The sequence below is a fragment of the Aulonocara sp. 'chitande type north' Nkhata Bay genome, linkage group LG11 (genome assembly GCF_057382095.1).
Source record: "Aulonocara sp. 'chitande type north' Nkhata Bay isolate Kocher_YH1m ecotype deep benthic linkage group LG11, A_spYH_male_GT1.1, whole genome shotgun sequence".
NCBI classification, from domain to species: domain Eukaryota; kingdom Metazoa; phylum Chordata; class Actinopteri; order Cichliformes; family Cichlidae; genus Aulonocara; species Aulonocara sp. 'chitande type north' Nkhata Bay.
The window spans coordinates 36,039,170-36,062,102 of NC_141354.1; the positions used below are offsets into that span (position 1 = coordinate 36,039,170).

Sequence of the window (22,933 nt, forward strand, 5' to 3'; positions counted from 1 at the left end):
GACTCACAGATTCATCCATTTAGCCAACTACTTATTCAAATTAGGGTGTCTAAGAGGTGGAGCCTAAAATGCACACAATCATAGAAAAATAAATAAATCTGGTCCCTGTTTTCCACTTGTAAACGATCACTTTTTATTGTTTATTTTTTGGATATATAACTTCAACAATAGTCTACACTGAGGCATAGAAATAAAAAAAATGAAAACATTTGAAAATAAAATAAATTAAATATTAATATATAGTTATCTAAGCACCCTGTGTAATATTTTTGGAACTGATTAAAACAACACAACTCATAACTCAAACTTCCATCTATTATTTAAATTGCACAATTACGTTCAATAGTTCAACATTCCTATTTTCCCACGTTACACAAATGCAGCATACGCCATCTCAAGGCGCCATTTTGGCTCCACAGCTTCCTATCTTGATGCAGTTCCTCTGTTTGGTCAAGTGTCGAAATCCAGCGTTATTCAATTTTTAAAAGAAAATGAATTAATTTATTTAAAATGTGAAAAGGAAATAGTTGTGTACTCGAGTATAATTCCACTGAAATCTGAAATGTCAGCATTTATGGGAGGTTGGACGTTACCTGCAGTAAGTGTGTTTTCAACAGGTCTGCAGGAGTTTCAAGAGCCAAAACAGGTTTACAGAAAACTACATTAGCTTGGCCTTATCACCTCTAACATGATATTGTGTTTTTCTTTATGTATATTTTAAATACATATAAAAAATAATGTAAAATAACCTGTAAGTTTGTACTCATGATAATAAGTAAGCGATTGTTAATCGTATCTATAGGATAGAGAATCAAAGTAGGCAATGTAAAAATCATAAGAAACACACACACACACACACACACACACACACACACACACACACACACACACACACACACACACACACACACACACACACACACACAGAGCCTACAGTAGCCTGAAGCAGTGGCTATAATGAATTAACACTCCTGCAACGTTATTATAATCCTCCTTTTCCACGAGGCGAGCACAAAATGTAAAATGCATAAGCTAAAGATAGGTTATAGATATTGGGAAACGTGCGCGCCCACACTCAGTAACACGCACACACATGCGCGCGTGCGCTCGTCCTCCACCCCCTTCTCCCCCCCTCTCTCTCTCTCTCTCACTCACTCACACACACTCACTCGTGTTCACCCTCACACCTCAGCAGCAGCGTGCAAATAAACGCACACACATACACACACGCACATGCACACACATGCACACACACGCGCGCGCGCGCACACATACACACACACATCTCTGCATCCTGTATTTTTTTATGCATCGGGAACCGGGGCTTTATAAGCGGTCGTGGATTATGATGCCAGTTTTTATAACAGCGGAATATTGGCTTCTTCTTCGACTCCAACTGTGAACAGCAGTAAATCCCGTGCACACGCGCGCGTGTGTGGTTTTTTTAAATTTTATTTTAATTTTTCAGAATTATTTGTAATTTGGTTTCCACGTTACTTCTGAACGCCGAGAAACCGCCGAGCGAGACGCAAAGCCTACGTTCAATGCAGTTGGAACATGTCCTATGTTCCCTTTCAAGGTAAGTCAGAGCTAATATTTTTGATATTTTTGACACCCACTGCATCTTTCTTTTCTGTCCTCCTCCCCCGTTCCTCGCCATCCTCTCTCTCTCTTTCGCTGTCTCTCTCTTTCTGTCCCTCTCTTCCCTCTCTGTCACATGAAATAGGCATATCTAAAAGCACCATAGCCGACAGGTGCATAGAGATAGCCTAGAGTGCCTTGTAGATAGATACCCACACACGCACGCACAAGCACACACGGATCCCGCGCAGCGTCTGTGGTGTGGAGCTGTGCATGCGGTAATTATAGTATCGTAATAAGGTATGCATGTGCACTAGTGTCTTCTCCTGCAAAAGCATTCCTCTGTTTGAGAGCACTCACACTGCGATCATGGCCAAAAACGCTGTAATATTCCACTAATGATCCTGTGGTGTTGTAGAGTGTAAGGAGTTTATAGCGACACGATGCTAGTTGAGTGTGCAGCATCTCTACTGTTTATATATAATGGAGTTTATACTGCTCTTATCATACTTACAGGCTTATTAAAAACATGAATTAGTGTAATGTGCTCATAGAAACTCTTAGGGTTGTATGAAGTACTGGATTGTGGTTTTATTACTTCATTTGCTTCTAATCTCATATACAATTTGCGAGATAGCCCCTTAGGGACTTTTCACTCTGATATTTCATGAAATATGTTTGATATTTTGTTGGTATCCTAAAAAGTCTGTATCTTGCTTTCCGTGTGCAAAAACTTTGGCCAACTAAATATGTAGATGACCAGAATAAGAAGCTACTTCATTGTTCTTGGTCTTTTATGCCCTCATATTCGAGTGTGAGTGGGTGAAAGGTGCTTCAGTGTACGGTAAAGGCAGATTCCCTTGGTATCATTGCACTGCAATTGTGACTAATGCTATATGTGAGCAGGCGTGCTGCAGTGAGCTGCCTCACATCTATCCAGTCGTAACATTCAATTTGCAGTGTGTGTGTTTTTGTGTGTGTGATTAGAGGGTCTAATTTGGGAAAAGCACGGTCCCTTAAGTGTGATAGCTGAAGTCAGACCAGAGTGAAATGTAACGCCCAGCGCAAAGTTTGGAGAAGCCGTGAAGGACTGGGGGTGATTTGTGTGAGTACCTGTGATCAAAGAGGGTAAAACTGTAGCAGTGTGTGTATCTGTGTGAGAGAGACAGCAGTGTGTAGTCAGTGTGTGGGTTCAGGAGAGAGTGGAGGTGTGCTGCATGTGACTGTAAGGGTGAGAGCGAGTGATGGTGCATGTGTGGATGCAAGCACACACTCACCAACCTGTAACCCTTTGTAGGACAGAATGTGTGCCTCTAAAATGGAGACTAATCTCGACCCGAAATACCCAGCTGTCAGCTCCTGGACTTCACTGTGACCCCGAAGTCATCGTCTAAGCTGCGCGTGAAAAGAGAGACCAAATGTAACTGTGGCAGCCAACTTGGTTGATTTTGCTCTTTATTCCCTCAGAGCACAGCAGATAATGGCTAAAATGCCCACCTGTGCAAGTGCAGCTATAGATGTTGGTTGCATAATATTGGTGAGATGCTCTGCCACTGTGTTTTGTGTGTGTGTGTGTGTGTGTGTGTGAGAGAGAGATAGAGAGAGAGAGCCCACTCTGGGAGTCATTGCCAGGAAATTGTGAGCACAGCGCTGCACCTACAGAACCTGCCAGCGACGGCACTGAGTACTCTTTCTCTGTGATCGCAGAGACGTTTTATTTTCAGCATTGTTTTGTTGGATTTTATGGAGCTAACCTGTGTTTAGTCTTATAAATAACACAGAAAGCCGAATGCTTGAAAAATGAACAAGTTTAAAGGCGTTGTCTTATGCCGTCATTTACAGTGAATATTTAATATATGACTAAAATTTTGTAGTTTAACCGCTTATAGCAAATTGGATAAAAGTTCCCTGTCAGTTAATAGGAAATGTAACACAATTTTTTAAAAATCTGTCATTTCTGTAATCGTGGATAGAATTTAATAGTGTTTGCAGGTTTCAGCTTTTGAATTATGAAACATATGCTGCCATTCTTTCTTTTATATCGTTGACTGTGTCCAGCAAATGAAGCAGTCTTAAGATGAAATGTTGGAAGTTTCCACATTTTATAGACCAACCAAATAAACTGTCAAATATATGTTGGTTTACCAACTCTGCAGATAAATACTCTATCCCGCTTCCTTGTCTACCTATGGATTAGCAGCTCAAAGAGATTATGTAACACTGAGTGATATTTATTGCTGCACAGTGACTCAACATTCAAAGATAAAATATGTGGCAAGATGGCTGATATTAGCGTGACATGGGTTTGACATGAGATTCAGATCAACATAAGGGGAGAAAGGGGCCTCAACAAGCTTGCAGATGTATCTGAGCCCATACTGACGAACGCGTTCATCTAATGTACCAAGCAAGCCATTTGCAGTCATGCCAAGTACCGGCTCAGATGAACAGGCAGTTAGTGGGAGGCAGGCAGCAGCAGCAGAGATGGACCTTCCTATCTTGGCTAAATCTTTCTCTTCCCTCATTCGCTCTCTTAAACTCACACCTTCTTTCAGTCTATCTCTTTCTCCTTCTTTTTCCCTTTCTCACTTTCTTCCATTGTGGTCGACCCCCCCTCATGCTGATCCACCCACTCACTCTCACACACATCGTTTTCTACCTCCTTGCTGTCTCCTCTCTCTCCTTCTCTTAACCTTCTCCACAATGGATGTATCCCTGAGTGCTGATGGACTCTGTGGAAGCAAGAAGCCATCCACTGAGCCATCCCTGGCCTTGTCGATTTTACAGTAGTTTGATACAGCAGCTCCTGTCAAGCATGACCGTAGTTAAAGAGACAGCACACCACCAATGCACTGCAGCACTCCTGTTCTCTGTCCTTCTCGTTCCCTCTCTTTCTCCCATGTGACATAAGGGACTGTCTTACACCCCTCCACTGCTCAGGCTGTGCCAAGAACCATCATCTGTTAGACTATTACAGTACTGCATGCATGAGATTCATGTAGCTCTGTGCACTAGATGGTCTGTCAAAGGAGACAGCCCTTTCATTTTCCAGTGGTGCGGCGAGTTTATTGAAGATGGATTCATGGTGTCTTTTTCATGTGTTGTGTAAAATTAGCGGCAGGATCAACCAATGATGAATGCACTGCTGAAGTGATTTGTTTTTAATCACATGTGTAGGATTGAATTTTCCATCTGGAGACCTGTTCACAGATCTTTAATGTTCTGATTTTTTTTTTAATCTGATTTTTTTTTTTGAATCAAAGAATCCCATGTCCAAGTTCAGGGATGTTTTAAATCTGCCGGCCAAATCCCTGCTGAACGTGGCAAGTCAGCACTTTTAAATGTCAAAGCAGACTGTGCCTTCCGCCTTTTCAAGTATCCCTGAAGCTTCTTGGTCAAAGACATGTTATAATGTCTGGATATTGAAAACAAAAACACCAGTCCTGTCATTATTCTTGCCCAAAACTAGAAAGTCAATCAATAATCTTTATTGGTTTATTCACATAATATTTTATGTATTAGGATCCAGTCAATAAGGACATAATGTGTATCATACAAGTTGCTGACAAAGCCTGTTCAGGCATATATTATCTGGGATCCATTTCAATGTCTATAACACTTTGTTGTTCAATCAATAACTGACAACAGCAGCATAAAACACAGACCCCAAAACGAAATATCCATCAAGCACCAAATGAGGGTAGATTTGCCACAATATTGATGCAAGTAGTCATTTTAAAAAAGTAGATCCTGAGATTCTGCGAAGGATGAGGAATTTGATTAAATGATTAAGGATCAATTATTTTGTAAAACCTGTAGAGGTGCTTTTATGTTTGAGCCTTAAGTACCTTTAATAGTTTCAGTACAATTTTGAACTCAAATTTTGTTGCGTTCAGGTTTGAACTGATGCTCTATTGATTTCAGCTCTTGTTCTGACATCCTATTCCATTTGCAACATAAATATATTATTGGGTACCAGGCCTTTTAGCTTGTGTGTTAAAAAGTTAATTGCGGGTACTGGATTTACACCACAAATTGTGACAATATGTATCCAATAATAATATAACAAGTTGACATACTGATAATTCAAGAATTGATTTGCTATTTTGTAGCAACTGTATCTTTTATCTTCTTTGGAGCCAAATGCATTCAGTGCCACAAAAGTACGGTGCATCATCTGCATATAGTTTGAGCCATTTATAGATTCATACAGGCAAAGAACTATTGCTTAGTCCAGTTGTTATTTTTTTGTGTTCAGCACATCTTCTTTATTTGTTTGCCTATTTGTTGCCCAGCACTGAACTAGCTTTAGTAAAGACTGTCTGGGACCTTATCTTATAAGAGCCTATAGTGCTTTAGTCATTCTTGGGAAAACAACATGAGGCTGCTGTAACTGAGTCGCTAGGAGCAGTGACTTTTTAGATTCAGCTGCACTTTGGGTGCATGGGTAATTTAATTCTGCTGCAAAGAACGAGTGGAATGACTCAATGGGTTAGTGCAGGGGGAGAGAATGTCTTGGCTTTTGATTGATCTTGTCAGGATTCAGCAAAAAGGTCAGGATGAGCTGCTTCTTGTCTCTGGAGCCAATCAGAAGGCTGCCAATCTGGAATAATGATCTCCCTCTGGATATGGTTGGCTCATAATCTTGCAGGCATGATGTCATCCAACACCAAGGATCCATGTGATTCAGAACTGAGATTTTAGCCAAACACCCTAGGCAGCATGCAAAGTTACTGTACATATGTCATTAGTATGAGTCATGTTGTGACCAATGGATGGACTAAATTCATGTTATTAGGTGATACTCATTACTTTCTCAGAGAGTGCTGCAACTTTATTTCACATTATATAATTACTGAACTTTGATCATTTCAGCAAGGCTGGTCAGTGAGGTTTTTTTTTATCATTGTGTTTGCCTGTTCAAGTATCACTAATTTGAAAGTAAAAGTTTTCAAACTGGCATGACTTCACAAGGTGAACTTTTTATGAAACCTAATAAGAAAATCATAGTTTTCAATATTTTCTGCCAGGCCAAAAAGGCCCATCGTTTCTTTTGACATGCGCATTCAAAGTGGTACATTTCAAGTACCTTTTATAAATTCCCCCTGAAATAGCTGGAGGGCCAGTAAAATAAGGGCTGATACCACAGGCTGTAAAATAATGGCCTGTGAAATAAATAAAAAAGAAAACATCTCGGTGCACTGAAGCCTGAAGCTGGATTAAACCTCAGTGTCAGGCTATCAATCTCTGAATGAGGTATATAGTGCTCTCTGCTCAGTCTTGCATTCAATGACTTCACCAGACTGAATAAGGCTATACTGCACTGCTGGGTGTTTAATTAGGGCTCCTGTAGAGTCATTTATTTCAGGTGTATTTCTGTTTTTATCTCATCATGTTTATATGTGTGTGTTTGTATAATTCTGTGTATGTGATTTTTTTTTACAGTATTTGTTTGGTTGTAAATTCAAGGCAGAGGCGCTGCAGTCTCCTGTTTAGTAGCATGAAGCGGCTGTATTACTTATGGAAATCACGTTACACAGTGAACTGAAAATTCTTTCAAATAAAGTTTAATTGTGAAGCATTTGATCTTGACTTAATTCCATATGTTTTATACTGCTGCGTGCTACTCCACCTCTGCTCCAAGAAACTTTAAAACTTTTTATAAAACAAATGTCTGCAAACAAACAAGCAAACAAACAAAAAACTGAGCAACTGAGCTTGTGCAGAGTTTTGACTTCTCAGCTAATTTAACCCAAACCATGATTTTGTTTTACAACCTGATACATCGAATGGTTTGTTACATGGAACCATCTGGGAAGTTCTCCCTGAAAACATTTAGGAAAAACTTCACAGGTGAAATACTTCCATAACCAGCTTTAACCAACCATAAGAAGTAGAGCACATTGAAGAGGGCAAAAAGCAAGCCACGCTCTGAACCCTCACAAGCAGCCTGTGGGGCTAGCTCGGGTACACGCTTTAAGCTGGCAGGTCATCGTTCTCCCAGGTCTCATGAGTCATGTGAAAATTCAGCTGCCTTCAAGTAAAGTTTACCTAAACCTAACCAAGAGCTTTTGTTGACTAAACATAACTAAATACAAATAAAAACAGTTAAAGCGATCTAAAAAAATGAAACTGTAAGTGAACTTGGGACACAAGCCTAAATGCCCTGGTTGAAAGCCTTGTGTTTTGTCCTGCTATGACCTTGTCCTCATCCTGTGACTGTGGTTTTTGTCTGTGTTTACACTGCTTCACAAGAGGTAGACGTGTTGCCAAAACCCCAGAGTTCTGGGTGGTGTTTGACTTCTGCCTCCGCCAACTCCGCATCATCTGAAAGTGTAATTTGTCATAAGTTGTTTCACTAGTCTTTGGCAATTGACCTATTCTTTCATTTAGGATGTGTTGTAATTGAAAGTGCCATTTTGGGGGCATGAAGAGGTGCATTGTTTGAAAAAAAAATTTAATTAATTAATTTTAGGTGATATTATTAACACAAATTGATTTAAATTGAAACATTTTAGTGACAGAATCTTTAAGAATAAGTAAGAGTGTGAAAATAGAGCAATGTCTGCTGTTTTTACATGTCTAATGTGAAATTTACACATGAAAGTAAAAGGGAGTAAGCAGAGTGGACACAACAGATTAAATACTAAGCTGCAACTAATAATAATCCATAAATCCTTCATAAGTCATATGTCAAACAAAAGAAAAAACAGGTGCTTTTGACTGTAGCTTCTAAAATGAAAAATATATATACCGTAAACTGCAGTACACACACAATTATGTGCATATTTTTGCACGTAAATTTCATTTCATTGGTTTAATCCTGAGCTAACACCTCCATAAATTCAGTTTAGTGGTTTATCAGAATCAGAATCAGAATCAGAATACTTTATTGATCCCTGGGGGAAATTATTTTTTGTTACAGTGCTCCATTTTAAACCAATTTTACCCTACCACCTCACAGCTAGAAGACCCAGGATTGATCCTTGGCTCATTCTCTGCGCAGTTTGCATGTTTGTGTGGGTTTTCTCTTGTTTCCTCCTACATCACAAAGATGTGCAAGTCAGGGAGAGTGGAACTCTAAATTGCCCATAGGTATGAATGTGAGCGTGAGTGGATGTCTGCCTATCTGTGTTCAACCTGTGATGGACTGGCGACCTGCCCGGTGTCCTGCTATCCGCCCAGTGCATGCTGGGATAGGCTGTAGCCCCAGGTGTGCCAGAAAAGGATTAAGTGGGCAGAGAAATTAAATGAATAAAAGATTAACCTGAAGCATCATTCTCTACATTAAAATATGAAATAGAGTAGTAGAATATGTAGGTTTCTGTGATTCTCTCTTTATGGACTTGAACAGGCTGTAAATACATTTTAATGTAAATTATTTAGAGCTGATGCATAATTAATTATTACAATAATTATTTATAATGATGTATGAATAATAGTTGATATTATTATTTACTATTACTGTTCTGTTTTAACATAAATGCCAAACATTTTTAGTTACTGAGCTGTGATTGTCTGTTGCTTTTCAATACTGACCTGTGCATTTGCAATTTTGCACACAATATAGTATTTTTTTTTCATATACAAAAGTACAGTTTATTATAACAACACTCGTACATACTGAATATCTTACAATAGTATGCATAACTAATTGCACTTTATATTCTGACCACACTCCACAGTACTTGCTTTTTAATTTTATTTATTTTCTATGCTTATGAATCTTTAAATTTTAGTTTAATTGGTTAATTTTATGCAATTTTAACACAAAATAGGAATCTAGGTGCTGAAGTTAACCACTGTGTTTTGCAGTGTAAACTTCTTGATTGAGTCTTAATTCATAGTTCTAGTCTTGTGAGGACGTATGTCTGTCTTGGTGCAGTAATCTGAATTTTCTTTGGACATTAACTTTCACCTTTTTACTGTTATTTTTCTAGACAAAAAACAAATAACAGAGAAAATCATCTGCTATGTAGTTTGAGTCCTAAACCCCTTTCTTTCACTTTGTGTTACATTTAGGAAGGACTGATCTGCTTACTGTTTAATAATACTGCTATACTGTTTATGGGTTATAATGTTAAAATGACATTTACATAAGTGACCTCTTGTGGTGAGTAAGTGAATGTAAAAAAATAAAAAATCAGCTGCTGTTGTTACTGTTGGATGTTTAGGTGGGATCACTGTGGTGAGGAAATTAACAAGAAGCTTGCTGCAGGTGAGAGAAGTTTGTCTTTTGGCCCTTTTGCCAGAAATGCTTTCCAGCATGCAATAAACATTGTAATAATAGGACATATATGAACAGAAACCATGATCTTATCTTTAACTTAAGTAGCTTTTAGTTCCTAAACAGTGACTGAAAAACAAACAAAAATTTGCTGAAATAAATTAATCAAACTCTAAAAACAATGGGGATAAAGTATTGGACCTGAACCCCAGTCTCCTGAGTGAAAGTTCTGTGTTTCAGTACTGACTTTACTCCCATTTCATTACACATAGATTTTTATCAAGGGCCCCTTTCATCCCATTTTAACCCATCAGAGTATCTTTTACTGCTCTTTAATACTGCTAAGCCCTTTGCTTTGGGAGTCATTGACGGTTTCCCTATTCTGTTGGTAACAACACAGGTTCTCTGTAAAGGCATAGCTGCATACTTTAGCTTGATCTGTAGTCCTGTTGTGAAGGGATTAGGTTGTTCCAGCCCACTGTCATTTCCACAGGGTCAAAAACTGCTGCTTAGTTTGATTTCCTGGCAACTGAATATTATGCAGCAAGTGTTATTTAGTGTCTGTGCTGTGACGTGCTGGGTTTAGGCAACAGTGATCGGAGTCTTCCAGTCCAATTTCATTGCACATGCATTCTTTTGAAGGACCCTTTGGTTTCCCATTTTAATGCACTGGGTTAGCAACATTTTTTTTAGTGTGCAGGGTTAATCTTAACCTATTTAGGTACTTATTGTTCAATAACCTAACCACCACCACCTTTATTACGAGTGGACTAGAGAACTTTAATCTCACAGTACCAAAACTCACTGGGCAAGAGCATGGATAGGAATAAACTCTGAATATTATTAAAAATAATGCTAATGTACTTAATGTAAGTATCACTGTGTTATATTGCTTTCTACTTCTTTTATGCCATATTTTGAATGAAAATGTTTAATTTATACCACACACTCTTTATTTTATAGATACAGCGATTATTTTGCAGAATTTAAAATATAAATGTACTATGTTATGCTGTTTTCATACGCTCAGTCATATATAAATAATTCAAAAAATCTCCAACTGCAACATTAAAGTTATAGTACATGCTTACAATTCTGAAAAAGGACATTATGTATTGACTATTTTTATTTCAGCTACTTTAGGTTATTTTGATACTAAAACTTTTGCAATCCTAGACATTTAAATACAGACTCTGAGTTTAGTCCAATACAAAACAATATGAAGGCTTTCCTGCAGTGCTGTTGTATCAGGGGCATAGGACTGCATATGAGCATGAAAATCTCACATTTCTACGCCAATTTTATACGCTGTGTTAATATTTTATTTCCTGGGGGTCTTGACAAAAATATTACCCAAAAGATTATAATTTATGATACATCAGTTTAATTTTCATGAGAAAAATATCACAAACTAATGCGTCAAAGTAATTTAAAGTCTTGAATGTAGCAGCATCAGACTGTTTTTATTGTGACATACGTGTTCGTGTTCTTTTAGAATGATCGACGGTAAACTAAAAACCGTGTGCTAAACAAGCACTCCACTTCCTGTCTGTCCTTTAGCCGTCTTAGCTTTATTTTCATAGTTAATCATTTCGTATCATTTTGTAGCATAAATTCCAGCTGTTATATTTATGGCCTGGGAATAAACCTGTTCTCATCCCCTTGTTTTGTGCATTTTAACTCCAAAATTTCCGTAAGCTGTATTTCCATTTGAAAGCTTTTATAACCAAATTTTTAAAGTAGATTATGTAGGTTCTGCATCCATTTTAGATGCAGATGAGAGCAATTTGTTATCTGCAAGTTTCACAAGAATGGTTATGTGCACTGTATTTGTCTGTGTACCCCTGCGCTTATATCTCTCTTGTGTCACTGTGTGTAATATGTGTGTGGTAGTGTTTTACCTCCACTAAAAGGACCTGATAAAGGTTAGCAGTCTCACTCAACAGCTGATGGTAAATTTAGCCTCCTTTTCACACAGTCCCACACACGAGCCTTTCTCTCCTGTATCAGACCAAATCCAGGCATGTTCCTGCACTGAAGAGATGTGCCATTATTTAAAGTATTAATTATCAAAAACAGAGATGGTTATAATGTTTCGGGGAAAGATTTCCATTTTGTGTAAAGGGCAAAAATCTGGATTATGTTTGATGAGCGTTGGTCATCTAAAGAAGACAGGTGTATTTCTAGATGCAAATGAATGTAATGGAACAACTGTTGTTTCTGATTAATGACACTGTCAAACAGGTACCGATGGATGGTGATGAGAACGGCTTGCAGGATGCCAAAACCACACTTTTAATTTGGTGTTCTCGCTTAACTCTCATCTTTAAATTTGGAAATTGCGAGGCTCACTCAGGAGAATCTAATATTTGCTGGGCCCATTTAAGAACAGAGGGAAACAAATGCTTCAATCTAAGGAACACTGCAGGAAAGAGGCCATTTTTGGCATTGTAATGTGTTTTTGTGATCTAGTCTAAATCTAACCCAGTGTCCCATTTCTTAAAATGATCTGAGGTCTTAAGATTGCTACCATAAGTAATCCTGTGGAAAACAGAAATGTATCACCTACTGTGCCCCTTTTAAGAGGTCTAAAGTTGCATCAGATGAGCTCCTCTGGTAATTTCTCTGTGCTGTATTTGCATGCACTGTGCTCTGGTAATCATATTACTGACATTTTCTAACTGCTCCCAGCTCGAGCACATGCTGACATTATTTGTGGGTGAAAGGTTGCTTTGCAGATACTACAATCCAAGTGGTTTGCCACAACACTGTGACCTTGCAGTCCTGGAGCCAGACTTTATGTAACACATGCAGTGACACGGAACATGAACATATGACAGAGCTACCGTGCGCTAAGCTGGTTTCCCTTTTGCAGTTGAATATGTTTGGTGTTAAATAAAAGAATACATGGATATTAATCATCTTAAAACGAAATGTGCTGGTGTGCAGCCTCCTCTTGCCTACATAAATAGGGCACACGTGGCCAGGCCATTAATTTCATTTAATGTTTAACGTTTTAATGTTTTCACTGTTATACTGTTTTCTTATTTATGGATATATTTGTGCTGTGATTGTTAACACGTGGTTTACACTTTAAAAAAATATTTATATGTATAATTTTTTTTTGAAGCAGGAGACAAATCTATGCTACAGGGATGCTTGCTTCTAAAACCTATATTTCTACAGCTTACCCCATGGGTAATGGTAAGAGACAAAAAGTAGCTTTTTGTCTCTTACAGGAGAGTCCAAAACAAAGATATACCAATTCTGGAATCAAGCGCTTGGCTAGCGGAATACACTAAGGAGTTCAGAGGGCCAGCTGTGTGGCCAACAACACAAGCCAGATGCTCAGACGGCTTGGCAGGTGGCCAGTGACGGACTCAATGGGGCCAAGGACCCTCGGGTGGCTTCGTTGGAGGCCATTGACAGAGACTCAAGCGGTGCAGGACCAGGCAGCGCAGAGACCTCTGCTGAATATGGAGCAGGCTGCGGTTGCACAGGGCACAAAGCAGGCTCTAATGACCCCCTGGACTCAGGCAGACAGAAACCCATTAGCTCTGGTTCAAGCTCTGGTGATGGGTGTCCTTCAAGCTCAGGTAGAGAGGGACCCAGTGGCTTGGTTCCTGAAGCAGGCGGTGAAGTGGAGGCTGGGGCAGCTCGGCTGAGCACCCTGGCTCCTGTGTCAGGTCGGTGCTCAGCTGATCTTATGCCTGAGAGAAAGCTGGAGGTGAGAAAATGCTGTCATTCACCACAGCTGGTTTCACTGGAGGAGTCATGGAAGGTGGGTTGAGGAGCACCGCTGAAGCTGAAGGTGTATTGGGGGCCGAGTCCTCATCCTTCGACCACATTCCTGCCAGGAAAGAGGCAAGTAATGAATGATCAGGCTGAGGCGGTAAAGAGGAGGGTCTCATCCACTGCTGTGGTGATGTTGAGGCTAGAGAGCTGAGGTCTGGCAATAAGTTCAGGAAACCACTTCTTATTACTGAGGGCTTTGGTGACGGAGATGTGTGTGTGTATGTGTTAGTCCCCATAGTGAAATAGTTCCTCTGCATTTAACCCATTCACCCGGTGAAGCAGTGGGCAGCCACCAATGCAGCGCCCGGGGAGCAGTGTGTAGGGACGGTACCTTGCTCAGGGGTACCTCAGGGTAGCTGTTCAGTGGAGTCGGACCCCCGACCTTCCGATCATGGGGCCACCACTCTACCTACTGAGCTATCCCTGCTGCAGAACAGCGTGGCTGCGAAGCTTGTGTGGAACGTTGCTGAGGTAGGGAATAGATGGCTGACTGTGAAGAGTTTTAGGTGGGGTGCTGCTGTAGTGAAAATGGGGATTGAATGGTGGAGACAAATTCCTGTAGCCAGGTTGGCAATAAGTCTGCATACTGGGGCCAGGCATGAACCAAACTGTAGATCCTTTGCCTGAACTTCACTTTTTCCTCCAAATGAAAAGGGAACAACCACCGCCCACTGAGAAAGTGAACTGGTTCTAAAACTCCTCAAAATTTTCAAAGGCAAAACTATTCTGGTTGGAGTCTACTGTCAAGACCTGCAGGATGCAGATCGTGTGGAGATGAATGAGCACCCAAATGCAAATGATGCAGGAGAACAGGAACTGGTTAACATAAGGCAAGCTATTTATTATAAAACAACAAAAAACTAAAATGCAACAAAAAACCTAAACTTGGAAATACTAAAACATGAAACCTGACAGACACAGATAGATAAACATCTCCTTAATGCTTTGACAGATGGATAAAAACATATATTTTGATCATGGATGACCTATTTATATATCTCCTTAATGGGTGGGCCAGTCACAATGAAACTTTGCACGAACATCGTCACACATGCAGCGATTATTAACATCTGTATGGTTTTTGAAATTGTTATAAATCCCAGTCCCTTTCATTTTTGTATTCATTATCCGAACGCAGGGGGATTATGCATTTCTATTTTTAATGCATTTCTTTCTCGTCTCACGTGACTGTGTTCTTTCTGTTTAATGTAACTTAACGGTCAGTGAACTTTATATCTGCGGTGGAATTTTGTTGGTCACCACTAGATACGGGATGAAGGATGGGCTTTTGCTACCTATAAATAATTTTAGCTTGAGGCATTTCTGTAATTGTTTCACTTTTAAGACCAAGAAGCTATGTGGTGACAATATCCATATGACTTTTCATGTACGCCATCAATATATGGGTAGATATTAACGCAGTGTATTTATCCATCTGCTTGTATGGTCTGCAGTTAAATAGATATTGAAGTGGATGGATGATGTATTTAGATTGACGGACCATATCATGTGCATCAATAGAGTGTAGATTCAAAGTATATATATGAATATTCAAAGGAGACTGTATATAAGACACTGAGAAAGTACTTGATTTTAGGTCATTATCTTTGTGCATTAGGGCAGCGTTTTACATTTAACTTAGCTAAATGGAGTTGCAAGCTGAGCTTATACTTTCTGCCGACTGGTCACAAGTTTCAAGTTTGTTTTAGGCAACAGTGTCTGTTGGTTGGATTTGGTGCTCAACAACAGAAACACAAACATGCTAAATTACTTTGTTTTAATGTTGCGAAAAGACTCTTAATTATGACTCAGGAAAAAAATTAAGATTGCTAAATATTGGCAGTATACTATCTTCTGGTAGAGTAACAAACTAACCTGAAGCACACATTTTTCCTGTAAAGGAGAATCTTAGACTCTTTGCATATAGATGTTGTTGTGTGTCAAACTGTGGTGCCTCCCAAGTGATGTACTGCAGTGCTAATGCATTGTTTAGTCAGCACTTTACACCTGAGCGTATGCAGCTGCGGACATGTGAGGTTTTATTAACTACCCTTTGCTTCAAGGACCGAGGGAGGTCTAAAGCATAACACTAGATCTTAACTGTAAAATTACAAATAGGAATTTTAAAAGAAAACTGCGGTGAAATTTGTATGTTTTAGATTCTGGACACGACTGCAGATGGTGTAAAGAAAGGTTAAAGAAAATAAAGAAGAAAGAAAAAACAGGTTTGGTGTGCATTGATCTCAAAGTGGATGTCAAATTTGTGTCCAGCTCTCATTCGCTTGTCTGTTCTCATCAGCGGTGTCTGCAGGCCACTGTCGCTTTTGCTCGCGGAATCTATCACATAAAGAAAGCATCTGATATGATAAGAGGACTCTATTATCTGACTGGTTTAATCGAGGACGAGGTATGTGTCTGATCTTTCAAGTGATGTCATCACCTCACCCACAGAATAAACTCACAGAGCGGAGAGCAGACATGGAGATAATGTACTGTAGGGAAACAGGAAGAGCTGACTTGCATAATATGAATGCCAAGCTGTCCCCTAAAGACAGAGCATGCACTTCATACAAATGCAGCATGAACACCCAGCGTATGCTCAGTTTCTGTTTGTCTTGTAATGCAAAGGGAAAGCAGGAAATCGCAAAACAATGAATGAGTCAATAAACACATTTATGGAGATCCTGACTCTGCTGGGACTAAGTTTGAAAATTTATATCTTGCAATTTTATGAATGAATTCTTGGAACATTTATGTTTCTAGGGGAGGTGTGCCGAGCATATCCCACCTGTTCTTTTGAAGCAACCCTTCTGATTTTATTCATGTTGTTACCCCATTTAGGGACTGTTTGAACTGCTGGGGTTTAGCAGCTTTGCCAGTTGATGACTGTTGTTGTGGGATGAGGAGATAATATGTCACTTACAGGACTTTTATTGTATTTTTTTTAGCAGGCTTGCAGATGTGAACCAGCAAAACTTTAGGTCACAAGCACACTTCTCAGTCCCTCCAGGGAGAAAAGAATGTTGCATGTTTACTTAACCTGCCATGACTTTGGAGTAAAGATGTGACTTAATGGCATCTGGCAGGAATGGCTGCTGCGCGTTGGAAGCCCGCTGCTTATGTCTGGCTTGCAGGGAAGCCGGATGGGCTTCCATTTGGAGGTAAATGTCGGTTTATATTGGTAGCAAAGCGGCACGACTATAGCGTCTAACTCTTGCGGAGCTGACAGTGACATCACTTCAAAGAGTCTGACATTATCATTAACATTAAATGGGACGAGTGAATGAGTTCACAGTGACACGTGTCTTTGTCTACATAGCTGATGTCACCTCCATACTGACCTGAACATGTATAAAAGCACCATCACTCTGTCTCACACCCACATGTAGCTCTGTTTAAATCGAGCTAACAATGTCAGGCTAGGCGAAATATATCAGCTGCAGTACACATTTTTTTCATTCATTACATGAGAGGTAATTTTAATACAGTCTGGTGTTTATATGCACTGAATTATTTAAAATAAAACAGTGTGACATCCACTAAGGTGATGAATATATTATGGATGTTTCTTCCTCCGGCAGCTATCTTATCTCTTTGGCAACTATTTCTTTGCACGATCCCCAACCCAGAGAACCAGTTCAGCCTAGACGCTGTACCACTTCTGGAAAGCATGGTAGCATACGTCCAAAGGCATTTACATAAACTCAGAAAGGCAGAAATGCGCAGCCAAAGTAACCTTATGCTCTTCATTTTATGTGTTCTTTTTACCTTGGAAGTTAGATGTTGATGCTGGGAGGGATCGCATACACAAGTTGACTATGTTCTAGCTGAAAAAAGAATTCTTATTTTGCTCCCTAACAAGTTTCTGTAGAGTCATTCAGGAGAATAACCTACAGTTTTGTTATAATAATGAAGTATAATTAAACAACCTCAGCTGTGTATGTAAAGTATAAAAACATGCATGAGATGGAACTCCTTGTATCCAAGTATCTTGAGTGCCTAAAGGTAACCAAACTGAAGATGAAAAAGAAACTTATAAATGGTCTCAGATCAGACTCAAAGCTGTTGGAGGTGTGTTTGTGTCATATGGAGCATTTTTATTCTGTTTGGGTTTCTTTGTATTGCAGTTTACATAAAGATTTGCACTGTTTAAGCTGATTAAGAAGTTACAGATAAAGTACAGACATGGCTCCATTCATGTTCTGTACATGTTTAGCTAGCTATCCTTACAGAGACCCAAATATGGACACTACAGAGTCACACTTACCTGCAGTCCTTCTGCAAGGCAAAAGAATGTCACCTCTGAGTCAGTGATGGTGTGGGTAGTTGAAATGCTGTTTAGCTGAAAGAACCAGAAAGGGAATGACTACTGCTTGTAACTTCTGAGGTAACATGCCTGCCAGTAGCAATTTTCTCCTACTCAGATTAGTTCTGTCTTTTTTACAGCAGGGGCAAAGCAAAAAGACCAACAACAGCACAAACACAAACAAGAGTTGGCTACATTTCTTACATTTGCTTCACATATTTTTGACACTGTCCACAAGTGGCAGCGGATAACAGTACCAAAGCAGTAGCATTCTGGAATTTTAATAAGAGAGATATGCAGTGAAACATGCAGTATGCAGTATCCATGCTTAATAAATACAAATAGGTTAACAAATAAAATTAAAAATAATATTAAAATTGAAAAACTGGAATTCACAGCTGGTATTTGTATCACATTTTTCTTTAATATAGTATTGCAACTTATTACTGTGCTGAATTCCTTAATCACGTTACAGTTACAGTTATGGTGTTACTTCTGTTACAAAGGCTGCAATTAAAGGAAAAAGAAAAGAAAAACATTGTTTTGTACAACTTCTGGGTAAATATGTGGAATTACTTGTATAATATTGCATGGAAATACAAGAAATGAAATGCAAACTGGATACATGCCAGAAACAGCTTAGACTTGCTATCACAAAACTCACCAGGGCTGGACTGGTAATCTGGCATAACGGGCATTTTTACTGGTGGCCCGACACACATTTGAGCGCACCGGCCGAACACAAGTACTGACAGCCGCCCATTCGGTCATTTTTTATTACTGACACTGGATTGCCCAATTAAATGTCTTAGTGCGACTGGCCCCTCCCCTACCTTTGCTGTGCGCTCACACAGCTTGTAGAAAAAAGGTTTAATGTGGAAGAAGTGTCGAAAAGGTAGAGCTGAAAAGCTGAGAGAAAACAATAAAAACTAAAAATAAATGCAGCAAAATGTGTCAAATTAACCCACATATTAGCTGTTGGTGCTGCTGCACCATGAACAGTAGTGCCAGCAACAACTAGTAACCTCACAGGAGTCTGCTGCTGGCACCAGCTGTGGAGAAGTGAGGAAGAGCCAGAGGACGATGGAGTTACATAATCAGGAAGGGTGAGATTAAAGGATTCAGGTAAAATGCATGGCTAATTTTACCATGGGCCACTGCTAATAGCTAAAGTGTAGGTTTACATTTTTTTTGCATGCAACAGATGACGAGTAGCATAATTGACTAATTAATGCAATCCAATTACATCTTGAAAAATAATGAGAAATATGCAGCAGCACCATCTGGCTAATATGTAAAAATTGGTAACAAAATTTAGCTTGTCCCAAAGCTATTTCTTTTTAATTTGTATCTAGAGCAACACAACTGGGGGGTCATCAGAAATCATTCGAAAAACACAAAAAACAAAACATCATTCATACTAGAAAGAACTGTTTGGGGACAATTTATGAACCGAATTTGGGTGTAAGAGAAAGTCAGAGTGAATAATTTTTGTGGCTCATGTAGTGTTTGCGTTTGTTTTGAATTGACGTAAGAAATTTAATGTCATCATGGGTGTTTGATTTTTTGCTACTTTACCTTTTTCCTAAAACTGAAAAAACAAGTTTTTTGAAGGGTACGATGTCACATGTTCTGTGAAACAAATCAAGTGGACCCAAGTGCAGCCAAAATGGAGATTGAGTAGCTGTTAGGTAAACTAATGAAGGCACTTAAATTACTCATTGAGTCCAAAACAGCTAAAAGATGAGAAAAATACAGAAAGAAGAAAACAACTATGAAGGCTCAAGAACATTGAGGTGGTATAATGACAACCTGATAAAGACTGAGCGAGAAAATGTGCACAAAACAACAGCTAAGGATTAGACGAATAAACAAAGATCACAAACAGCATGAAATAAAATTATCATATATTAAAAAAAGGAGTAATTTGCCATTCTTTTAAAAAAATTCTGTTGGTTTTCTTTTGTTTGTTGGGCTTGTTAGCACAAGAAATAAATACAAACAATGAGGAGAAAATGCTAGAGAGACAAAAAAAGATGTGATCCAAATTAGCGTGTTTACATTCAGTTAAATTATTCAAAAACAAAGATCTTGCATTTCACATGATACATTGCTACATTAAAGAATACATGGACATAACTATAAAGCTACTGACAGGTGAACAATGCTCATTGCAGTACAGACATCTCAGTGTTACTTTAACACACACAGCCACCTAAATGTTGCAGTTGTCCAAACAACCGACATCCCAACAAACCACGGCAATGGTGTTCCCTGATGGTAGCGGCCTTCTGCAACACATACACCATTAAAAACTGCTCAGCACGAGGGCATGAACATCAAACCCAGAAGTTTTATGTTCATGCCCTCTCAGACTGTGGAGTTATTATACATAATATTGATACACATCTAACTATCCCAACAATAGTTTTGGTTAAAATAACCCTGCAGACAGAAAAATGACAATTTACTGTGGCAGATATGTTTCACTACTTCCATAACTCTCTGTGTCACTGCCAAAGAAAATGGAAGCAGCTTTGTCAAAATGGCATTAATTGATGCCAACTGAAGGAGATTATCCTGATCATAAAATATATGAAATTTCTTCTTCCTTTAGTTATGCTGTTTTGAACTACACCTCCCAACACTGACTTACAACATCAAAACAATAGTGAATTTTAAATTAGTGTTTTAAAAGCTGAATCACCTGGACAAATACTCACAGACATAAACGGACCAGCAAATTGTTTGATCCTCAGTGTGCACACGTTTCTGAGAACAATAAACAGAAATAAATAATTTTGCAATAAAACAAACATGGGGCTCTTTTTGCAAGATTGCCTGTGATTATGCAAATAACTCGTGCTGTTTTCTAATTTAAAAAATAAAAGGTGGTGAATCACAGTTACTCAAAATATGATCTTTAATTATTACTTATGCAAAGGTGGCTGCAGAGCACCTTCTTTCTTCAGCTTCATCAGTTGTTGTGAGCTCAACATTGTGTTCTGGCAGCTCAACTTCTGCTCTTTACTCATTCGTAACTGTGTGTGTGTATGCGGGTGCATGCATGAATACCCTTGTGTTTGCAAATGGCAGAGTATCTAATGGGCTTTTTATTGTGTACCTGTGACTGTATGCTCCTTTATGTAATTCCGTGTGTGTATTTAAGTGAACGTTCTTTTTTTTGTTTTGGCAGAAAATTGGAACACCTGCCTTTTTTGTACAGTAAACATACCAGACTAATCATGTGACTCTTTATTCATGTCCTCTGCTACAGTAAAACCAGCCTAACCATGGTAGAGTGATGTTGGGGATGAATCAGAGAGGACAAATCAGTGATGCTGGAGCTCAGTATCGTGAAGTGTTCCTAATATTTTGGAGTGTGCATGTGTGTCTTTGTGTGTGAGGATTTGATGCAACAAATACTTGGTAAAAAGTGAGCTGTGAAGAATGAAAGAATATGTTATCCCTGCTGACAGATGTATGTGAGAAAACATATTTCTGTGCCATACACCAATGGCTTGAAAGGCCTCGTAGTTAATGGAGTTTGCGAGCATGTGCACTGATGAACTTTTATGCAAAGTGACAGTACAGTGATGGTATGTCATGTAGTCATAAATATCTAAGGACTGTATAGTAGAGGTTGTCTAAGCTGCTTCCAAGTCACTTAGGGGCCTGTTACTGCAGATTTGGGTCTGCTGCTGTACTCAACCTCTGTTGCATCTTCTTATGGTTCTCCCACCCCAGATTCTGGTTTAGTAGACACACTTTTTTCCTGTTGAAAGGGTTTCTTTTTCTTTGCCATCATTTCCTTAGTGCTTGCTTTAAAAGTTTCAGGCTCTGGGCTTGGTACAGTGTCTCAAGCTAGGTTTGATTGTTATTGGTGCTATATGTAGGTTGAGTTAGACTGAATAAACTGTGTGCTGGATAAATACAGGTTAGACGGGGACTCCATGTCTCAGCATTTTCACTGCTGCAGTGAAGCTGAAAAGCTAGTCCATGTGCTTCTTACTTCTAAGCTGGACTATTGTAATTCGTTATTATTCAGGTGTCCTCGCAGCTCCCCAGAAAGCCTTCCGTTGATCTAAAACGCTGCAGTGAGCATACTAACAGGGACTGGAGAGATCATATTTCGCCCATATTAGCTGCAAAGTCTTGAATGACCTAGCATCTTGGATTCATAGTACCAGATTATTCTAAAAAAAAACCCAAACACTCATCTTCACCATGTAGGATTGCTTATGGTGATCAAATAAAATAGGAGGGGGATTCAATCTCCTGGGGATTAAAATCCCAGTTTGGGTTCAGGAGACAGACGTCCTCTCTACTTTTAAGTTTATGCATAAAATCTTTCTGTAGGCTCTATCACAGGGGTGGGGACCTCCAGGCCTCAAGAACTGGTGTCCAGCAGGTTTTAGATGTGTCCTTGATCCAACACAGCTGATGTAAATGGCTAAATTACTTCCTCAACATGTCTAGAAGTTCTCCAGAGGCCTGGCAATGAACTAATCATTTGATTCAGGTGTGTTGACCCAGGGTGATATCTAACACCGGCCCTTGAGGCCTGGAGTTCCCCACCCCTGCTTTATCAGTATAACCAGAACTATGCTTTAGTTGTACTGCTATAGCCTGAGGCTGCTGGAGGTTGTCCTGTAATGCACTGATTACTTCTGCTCCACTCACTATTTTCTCACTCCGCATTAGGGTTGCCAAAAAATTGCTACTCGTATACTAATCGATACTAATGGAAGTTGTATCAGATTAAATAATCATTTACAACAGTTTCGATACCAACAGTGCTGTCTTTGCCTTCTCCAGCTGACACATGACTTCACACAACAAAGCCCCTGTCCTCACTATCAGCTGAGGTACTTCACATTCACAACACTGAACAGCACTTTAGCAGGAATTTGGAGAGGTCAGTAAAGTTCCCAATGTTATCACCAATGTTAACCTGGCCAGCACACATAGTAACAAGCAGTTACCTTAGCTATAGTGGCTAACAGACTGCAGTTAAATAAAAG

At 39.3% G+C, this 22,933-nt stretch overlaps 1 protein-coding gene across 9 annotated transcripts in view; it reads left to right on the forward strand.

The window, feature by feature from the left end:
• Positions 1 to 1,172: 1,172 nt before the first annotated feature.
• The window catches only part of syngap1b (synaptic Ras GTPase activating protein 1b), a 179,095-nt gene continuing 157,334 nt past the window's right edge, over positions 1,173 to 22,933 (forward strand). For all 9 annotated transcript variants that reach the window (XM_086312378.1, XM_086312376.1, XM_086312381.1 and 6 more), the window contains exon 1: positions 1,173 to 1,579. In XM_086312378.1, the coding sequence (XP_086168504.1) occupies positions 1,558 to 1,579 (22 nt within the window). In that variant the 5' untranslated portion in view covers positions 1,173 to 1,557. The remainder of the gene's footprint in view (positions 1,580 to 22,933) is intronic.